We start from the raw sequence: 9,303 nt of genomic DNA, 5'->3' as shown, positions 1-9,303 counted from the left end.
AGAAATTGAGAGGGAAATAAAGAAGAGGAGACGGAGAGATAGTAGTGGAAAGAAAAAGAGTAATTAACATCCAAAGTAAAATAATGAAAAAAGGAAGAGGGGCAGAGTAAATGAGAAATAGAAAATGTTACAAAGAGAAAGAAATTAACACAGGAATAAAGAATGAAAGACCGAGAAGAACAGACATATCGGTCGGTCACGTGTGACCATAATGCAAAAACATGTTCACAGTATGACTGCATACACTTGTGATGGGGCCTCCAAATGACATAGTGGTTACGTCGTCGCTTTCTAATCAGGGGTTCGATATCTGGCGGCGGCACATAGTGGTTCAAATCCCATTTTAAAACTGCAGGTTTCAGTCCCTATTAGCCTTTCTGTGATCTAGTTCACTTGAAAACAAGATTCTACCTCCGAATTTTCGCCTATCGATAAATGATAAGGACCGTGCAGCAGCCACAACAACTGAAGCAGGGAGAGTTGAAAATATTACGTTCGCCCTTTAACCCACAGAACATAGTGCTTTGGCGACTCCATTGCCATTAGCTGAAACAGATTAAATTCAGTGAACACCCACACGCTAGCATGTACGTCCGCAGGATTTTTTCCGGAGAGGGGCAAGCAAGGTATTATTGTCCCAGAGGAGGACAAACAAGGCACATTTTCCTCATAATGGTGTTCTCAAAAAACATTGCATCAATTTGAAGGTATCATGTTCATGCAATAATTAACATACAGGGTGAGCATAAAGTCTTTCCCTGATTGTGATTTTTTTTACGTTGCGCCTCAGTTACAGGAATTTCAACCATGGGCAGTCTTTCAACAAGATGGTGCACTGCCACACTGGGTGTTAACTGTTCGCCAGTTCTTGCATGACACCTTTCCTGACAGATGGATTAGTAGAGACGGTCCCATATCATGGCCACCGCGTTCGCCGGACATAACCCCTCTTGACTTTTTTTATGGGGTTACGTTAAGGACACGGTGTTTAGTTCACCAGTTCCTGATATGCAAACTCTTCAGACACTAATGCGGGATGCTATAGAGACGGTGACGGAAGAGATGTTGGCAAAGACATGGAGATAAATTGAGTATCGCCTAGACGTTCTAAGGGCAACAAAGGGAACACATGTCGAAGTGTACTGAAGTCTACTGATAACAAACATAATGAGTTAAGCTACCATTTCCAACAAACCGCATATCTGTATCTAGCAGAGTTCTTTAGCGATAAAAGTTTGTAATCAGGGAAATACTTTATGCTCACTCTGTATATTATTGTGGCTGAAATGAAATTATATGTGTGAAATATATACTTTTTGGAGACTTTCATTTTCCGGGGGGAGGGCGTGGCCCTTCAGGACGTCCATGCACACAAGCCCTGTCCGAGACTCGAACTCGGAACCTTCAGTAGCGAGATATGAGTAGAATACTGATCCCTCTCAGCCACTTAAGCGTCGGTAACAAAATTAATGGAGAGCTACTAAATTATCCTACAGTACCAGTCATCCATGCCAGACCATCTTCCTCTTACACCAAACCCTCACTCAGTGATCAGTGACTGGCTCAAAGCGTGCAATAACCCACCCCTCAAGCTCTACGATACCCATTACAAGTTATTCTCTGTTCCTCGTGCATGAACAATGGAACTTTCACAATTGAACGCGGGCAACAATTAAAAATGTAAGTAATCTAACAGAAAATGTGGTTGTAACAGGCGATCGCGCTGTTCTCTTCATATCGCACCGAACAATCTCTCTTCTTGGTTTCCTGGTATTTCAATGGGCATTACAGAGAATGTGCGAAGTTTATCCTTGGGGAAAAAAATGGAAGGTGCAATTCAATATAAACCAAGGAACGGATCGAGAACCGTCAGTAGTTCCTCCTCACACAACCAAAGGACCTCTCCCCACGTGTAGACATGAGGCGAACAACGGTAAATAACTCTTACATACTCCATGATGCGTCATGTCTTTCTTGCATAGTTCAATCGCTCAGTTCTCTGTGAAGAAAGTTGTCATTATTTGCTTGCTTCTTCTTTCACAGTTTATTTATCTCTTCTTGCATTCTATGTCTTCTTCTCTTATGATCTCTTCCTCTTTTTGTAATTTCATTATTAATAATTCTATTTAATTTCATATTTTTATAACCACTACCTGATTACCCGGCGTTGCCCGGGTATTTATTTATCCCAATCTTGGATTAGACAGGAAAATAATAAATTCTAACTATTGTGTAAAATGTAACTAATTTTAAATGTGATGGTGAATGCCACCAATTAGCTTAGCGACTCCGAAAACTGTGCATTCGACACTAATGTAGGTCATTTGTTTATGGCATTTTATTTCCCCCCCTCACCCCCCATGCCGATGAACTTGAGGTTGAACCGCATTGGGAGTGTCACGAAAACTATGGATCCCATTCGCAACACTGCCTGAATGTTAGACAACCCGAGAAACACTATCGTTGTGCGGATTGCACAGAGTCACGGATGTCTGTTTGTGCGGAATTTAATGTCGGTGGTTCTCGATTATTTTTACATGTCACCCCTTCCCACCCCACCCCTAGGGGTGCCAGGTGTGTCTTACCACCACAGTATTTCTTTCCAGATTGCAATTTATACGTGTACCAAGTTTGGTTCAAATTGCTCCAGGCGTTCGAGAGTTATTGCTGAACAAACATACACACATACATTTTTATACAGAGATTTCCCATTCCACCCAATTTTCTTTGTTTAGACTTTCATATTTTGTTTACTTCTTGAGTTTTGAGTTTAGTTGAGTTTTAAGGCCACTTTTGAACCGAAAGCCTAATCGGGACTAGATATGAAGCACTATGTCCATCCTCGGGTATCGAACGCGGAACTCTTGTATTACACTGCGACGTCGTTACCACTACACCATCGGGGAGGCCCTGGCTTTACATCTTTAATATTTTAAATATTTATTCCTTCTTCATTGCTTCCCTTATTATATATTTTAATATGATTTCTAACTTTGTACTATATTTGTTTATTATTCTCTGTACGAGGTGACCATAAAAAAACTGAACCAATAGGATATATGTTGGGCGGCACGTTTCCTTAACGAAAAATTCGTCCCCATCATTAGTCTCAACAAACCTCTTCCAACGTTTCAACACGTTTCCTCGAATTCTCTTCACATTGTGAGAATACAGAGTATCCGTTGCAGGGTTTATCCTTTTTCAGAGGTTATCCAGATGTCGGATTTTCACTGCATACACCTGAAATGTCAAAATTCACCATATGGCAAACTCCATGTGATTGAGGTCAGGTGACTGTTGTGCCCATTCAAAAGGGCCTCTTCTCCCAATCCATCTTCGGGGAAACATGTTAATCAGCTGGTCGCGTAGATTTCCTGTACTGGTACCAAACTTTATGGCCACCCTGTATTTTATTTTACATTTCTCGTAGATTTTTCAACGTTCAGATGGCGCAGAGTTTTCATACATTCCAATGTTGATATTTCTCTTCCTCTTCTCTCTCATTCTATCTCTCCCTCGTACATATATATGTAGTATTATACATGGTACACTCCTGTTCACATAGCATACCACACCCAATAAGGTTAAAGATGTGTAAGTTTATTTTAACGTAAGCACACAATAAAAACATTACTATGTAATAACCAAATGATTTCACTTTCCACAATCGCAGTTGCTGGGGTATGGGGATAGGTAATATGGACTGGAAGAAATGAATTTAAAGAAAAGAAAAACACCATTAAAATGCAAATATTCGAGTTTAATAAGTGTTGCCATCATGTTGAAGTAACGAACTGGTTTCGTGTCCCCAGCCAGTCGTGTGTGTTTCTTTCTGGTACTTCTGCGACCAATTTCATCCTTCATCCTCATCGTTGCAATTATTATGGAAACGTAAAATATAATGCCTCGAACGTATATTGTGATTATGCGTTTGAATATAATCCAAGTGTGTGACGTTTTAATCAGTTCTATTTTTATATAGTTCGCCTTAAGCAATCGTATCAATGGGACGCTAAGCCCCGCGACCGGTTAAGTTTGCAGCAACTTTTAGCATATATAGACCCAAACATACATGCAGAATGTAGTTCCGCTGCAATATGGCTGATTTGCTCACTGTCTATGACGTGAACAGCTCGGCGGTTGAGGCAAGACTGGCACGGGAGATGCTGAGCTCTGTTCTCGCGTGTATTAATACATAAAACCTGCTGCAAACTTAACCTGTCGCGGGGCTTAGCAACTAAAATGCATATTTACATGGCAAGAGATGAAAATAAAAATTGCTAATTTCATGTGGAAACTAGTGTGTTAGCCATAAATCGCCAAGACGCTTTAAGAAGGGAAGACAGATAGAGTTGAACGTCCTGAAAATATTCTAATGCAATATTCTCCATATTTCTCAGCTCTTGTGCATTGGACTGGTGTCTGTAGCCATGCTCTTTCTGGAAGTGGAGTCCAAAAAGTAAGTATCATTTCTCTTCCAACTTTTATTCCTTAATTTTCAGTTACAGTTAACTTAAGTTCTTAAATGTGGCCCAGAAGTGATCTGTCCTTATGATGTGAATGTGTACCAGGATATCTTTATGCTCATGCCAGCAGAAGCAAATAGTTGGCGGTCAGAGAGGTGTGGGAGCATTTAGTATTCACTTAAATACAAAAAATAATATTTGGGCTATAAGGTCATTTATTTATATCATGTTCTTGTGTTCTGTGGGATGGGACTGGTTGATTGGATTGAGACATTCAACATCCTGCCCTCTGGTGCTGTCATTTCCTAATAACATCGTTTCAAAAATATATATATTTTCATTAAATGGTCGGAGCCAAGAGTGGATCTATGAACGACAAGCATTTTCTTTACTTGTTTGAAATGCATCAAATTTGTGAGGGGAGGTCGAGGGTGAACTCTGGGAGTCGGTGAAATTGTCGGAGGTCAGACAACATTGAAAATAATTCAGAATATTTTATCGTATAGAAAGGATCACACATACAGAGAAAGGGGGGATAAGGAGAAAGTGAATGTGTGTGTGAGAGAGACGGAGAGAGAGGGAGGGCTGCAGGGAAAGAGACAAGGAAAAAGAGAGAGAAGCATATAAACTTGTGAAGAAAGAAGAAGAAATGATAGAGAAATAGAAAGAAAGAAAAAAGGTAGGTAGATACATTCAGAGGCAGAATAAACAGAAAGAAAGATAGAAATATAAATAGGAGATAAAGAAACAAAGGGAAAGAAAGAAAGAAACAGGAGAATGAAAGAGGATGCATAGTGTGCGCTCTTGTGTGTGTGTGTGTGTGTGTGAGAGAGAGAGAGAGAGAGAGAGAGAGAGAGAGAGAGAGAGAGAGAGAGAGAGAAAACGCACTATAGAAAGAGATTGTGGAAATGACAAAGAAAACAAAAGAAAGAAGAAGAGAGAGAGAAACAGAAAGAAAGAGATGAAGAAAAATAGGTAGAGAGATACAGAAGCAGAAAGAGAGAGAAAGAAAGAATGCCAAATAAGGGAGAAAAATACAGAAACAGGGAAAGAAAGATAAAACACAGAAACAGAGAAGAGGAAGAAAGAGAGAGAGGGTGGGGTAGAAAAGTATATTTACGGAAACATAGCACAATTGGAAATATTTCGCCTGCTCTTTAGCCGACCGCGTAAAGTGGTGGACTTCCGATCACGCCACGGAAGTTCGAATTCTTGCCAATACCTTGCAGTGTAATTATATCATCGCAAGGGCCATTTCTATCTCCTTGTTTAACGAAGATCGTATCATGACTTTGCAGGAAGAAGATCACCATCCACGTTCCGTACTACATCCACAAGCATCATCACCACCACCACAAATATATCCACAAGCACCACCACGAGACGGTCCACGAGCATGAGACGAAGCACCACAAGAAGGAAGAAAAGCACGAGAAGAAGGAAGAAAAGCACGAAAAGAAGGAGCATCATGGATGGGAGGAGGAAGACTATTCCAAACACGGACAGGAAGATGGCGGCGGTGGCGACGATTAGGTCCACTAAGGTGAGAAGTATGTGAATCCACTACTCTGGTTAACAAAGTCCAATATCTGAAGCATTAGTTCTTTTAGCTTTGTAAGGGAATAAAATTCCTTCCCAGATAAGGAGATCTCCAAACTGTAACTTATTTGTTGATTCGTTATTATAATTGTAGGTTGCATAAATACGAAACACTAGATACCAAAGAAAAGTTTTTTCAAAATTTAACTCCACATTATGCTCATGGAGGTTAATTAAGACTGGACCTACAGTTTAAAGCGAGATCCGAACCACTGTGCAGCGTGCCTCCACCGTGGATAGAACCCGAAACCCCTAGCCCCCACCCGAAAATTTTTATGGATTTTTCGTAATATTACGCACTGTTTCAATCTTCTTTAAAATTAAAATTAGAAATAATGAATGGATTTAAATATCATCTTTTTTTATAACTGCTAAGTAGTAATAGCTATGAAATAAGATTCAATTTCATTGAAACTCAACAATGAACACGTATAGAGCTTAATTTAATTGCATATCATAGCCAAGGGCTAATTAGAAAATATTAGTATTTTTATTGGTATTATAATGTGTTTCATATGATATCCGCCCATGAAATTTGATACCCCCCCAGTAGGAAAGTGTCTGGATTCAACACCTGCAACATTAGATGCATTATGCTCGGATAGTGGAGCTATCTCAATGTATAAGACTAACTAACTCTCTAGTCTTCTTAAACCCGAAGGTTCATGGCTGCAACAACACAGGCCTTCCATCTGTCCATATCCTGACCAAGATCTATTACTCTTTTCCATCCCTACCGATTTTCTTTAGGTCTATCTCAACGTTATTCCTCCATCTTCGTCTTGGCCTTCCTACAGGTCTCTTACCATCAGGTTTCCCAACAAGAATGTAAGAATAAGAATGTATAAGACACTATATTAATTTTATTCTTTACATAATTTAAGTACAATTCTCCAATAACATTAGGCCTTATGTGAATTCTGTTCTTCAGATAAGTACGGCTATGTAAAAGCATGAGGCACTATGTTACTTGTAATTCTGTTAACTCTCCAATAGTATTAGCACTATGTTAACCTTAACTTCAAAGAAATACAGCTATATAAAACCATGAGGCTTAATTCTGTTCATCAGAAAATTGCAGTACTCTAATAGGCTATTAGACACTATGATAATTCTGTTGCCCAGATAAGTTCAATTCTTCAATAATATTATACACTATATTAATTCTGTTCTTTAGATAAGTTCAGTTCTCCAATAGTATTGTGCACTTTGATAATGATGTTTTTCATGTAAGTAGAATATGAGGTACCATGTTTATTTACTGTTCAGATAAGTATAGTTCTACAAAAGTATAAGGCACTATGTTCTTTCTGTTATTTAGATAGAGTTCCACTTAAGTAAGGATTCCTTCACACAATCCTCTTAACGTATGTGAAGGCGTTGTAACGTAGGGTAGGCCATAATTTGTTAACATAAGTAGAACCATACAAAGTCAAGAGAAGTAGAAGTATTGTATTCATAATACAATCGAAGCTACACAGATGTCAAGAATATGTTGGGATTATTTACATTAACTTTAACGTGTGGATAATATTGGGCTAGAATGTACAATATAGAGAAAGTCTCCAATTTCGTTAATTTTCGGTATACTAACTAATTTTGGCCTCCTAATCACTAATCTGTTGTAAAAAACCGGGGGTCACGTCTGGAAATTGTACATTTTGATGAAAAATTGTTCGTTAGCACCAAAAAACATCCACGGGTAGCCCCACAGACCATTGACGTTAGCCCCACAAACCATTGACGTTAGCCCCAAAAACCATCCACGGGTAGCCCCACGAACCATTCACACGAGGTTAGGTTAGGCCTGTTAGGTTAGGTTCCATTAGCACTCATTTCACCCCTACATTCATCGAATAAATAGGGATCGTACTAGAATTGAACATCATAAATAATTTTCTTGTAAAACAACGACGTGGTTGGACACAATGACAGGATATTACATTTTTGTTCGTAAAACTACGCATATACACCTATATATATAAAAAATTCAATCGGCTGTTTTCAAATTTTCTTTCAACAGATTCGTGATTAGGAACTCAAAATTAGTTAGTATACCGAAAATTAACAAAATTGGAGACTTTCTCTATATTGTAAATTCGCTCCTAATATTGTCATGAATATTTGTTTAAATATTTTATAATTCAATTTTCTTCTAAAGAAATATACCTTATAGTCAGAGACGTCTCGTGAACGCATGCGTCAATTGTGAGAAAAAAGGACAGCTTTCTCTGCGACGACATTCATGGGCATTTCTACATTCTAATTTCCTCATATAGGACAAGTGTTTATTTTACACGAGAGCTCTGAACTAAGCTTATGTTACATTTCTTGGATCTGAAGTGAAAGAAAATAATTATTATTTTCCCACAATTGATGCATGCGTCACTTCAGATCCAAGAAATGTAACATAAGCTTAGGTCAGAGCTCTCGTGTAAAATAAATACTTCTCCTATATGAGGAAATTAGAATGTAGAAATGCTCATGAATGTCGTCGCAGAGCAAGCTGTCCTTTTTCCCACAATTGACGCATGCGCAGCATGCACCGCATGCGTTCACGAGACGCCTCTGCTTATAGTCTATGATGTCTTCCAAGTATATTCTTCTGATTATTGTGTGTGGTTCTGGAAAGGAACTGTAAATTTAACCTTTCTTTATGAAAATCAATAACGAAGACAATACTCCTCCTTTTTCTTTCATTGTTACGTTGACTTTTGTATCTAAATATTTTATTTCCTTCTCTTTTCAGGTGTATTGATCCTCTTCTCACTTGCGTTTGTAAGATGTTGCTTTTCTGTTCTTCTATATCATGTACAAAGATTGTAAATAAATATTGTTTTTATACATAGAAGTGATTTTTGATCTCGCGGTATTTCAGAAATGTAGGCTATAACTTCAAATTTCCCCAGACCAGATGGGATTCTCTCTCACTTCTGTGGAAACTAGGAATTCTGAGGAACCGTGTGAGGTGTGATGTTCACCTACGTCATCACTAGGACGAGGATTTTTATGACCTAAAATTTTACAAAATATGCAGTTTAATTTGAAAAGCATGCCCTTATAACTGGACTGTTTCAAACATCAATATCTAAATACTGAATTTTAGTTCACTTTATGTGTCCTGAGTTGCAATGTACAATGAATACTTTCTGTAAATTTTCAAATATAAATCTAAAAGATTTTGCTACAGTCCAAAAAAAAGAGCACTCGAGTATAAATGGGAGTAAGAACGAATCCA

General features: G+C 38.4%; 1 protein-coding gene across 1 annotated transcript; it reads left to right on the top strand.

Annotated features, from left to right (window-relative positions):
• The first annotated feature begins 1,853 nt into the window (after positions 1 to 1,853).
• LOC145988298 (uncharacterized) lies at positions 1,854 to 8,899 on the top strand. Its single transcript, XM_083123165.1, has 4 exons — positions 1,854 to 1,933; positions 4,401 to 4,459; positions 5,765 to 6,009; positions 8,815 to 8,899. The coding sequence occupies exons 1-3, from the start codon at positions 1,919 to 1,921 to the stop codon at positions 5,997 to 5,999; spliced, it is 309 nt and encodes a 102-aa protein (XP_082979291.1). The 5' UTR covers positions 1,854 to 1,918; the 3' UTR covers positions 6,000 to 6,009; positions 8,815 to 8,899.
• The last annotated feature ends 404 nt before the right edge of the window (positions 8,900 to 9,303 follow it).

This window comes from Lepisma saccharinum, chromosome 5 (assembly GCF_977018435.1).
Source record: "Lepisma saccharinum chromosome 5, izLepSacc3.1, whole genome shotgun sequence".
NCBI lineage: Eukaryota > Metazoa > Arthropoda > Insecta > Zygentoma > Lepismatidae > Lepisma > Lepisma saccharinum.
Note: the sequence above shows the minus strand (reverse complement) of the source record. Positions and strands in the feature narration are given on the sequence as shown.

Excerpts from the sequence above, each read along its gene's own strand:
- LOC145988298 (XM_083123165.1), top strand. Across the intron at positions 4,460-5,764 it reads CTGGAAGTGGAGTCCAAAAA|GAAGAAGATCACCATCCACG; the intron begins GTAAGTATCATT and ends ATGACTTTGCAG.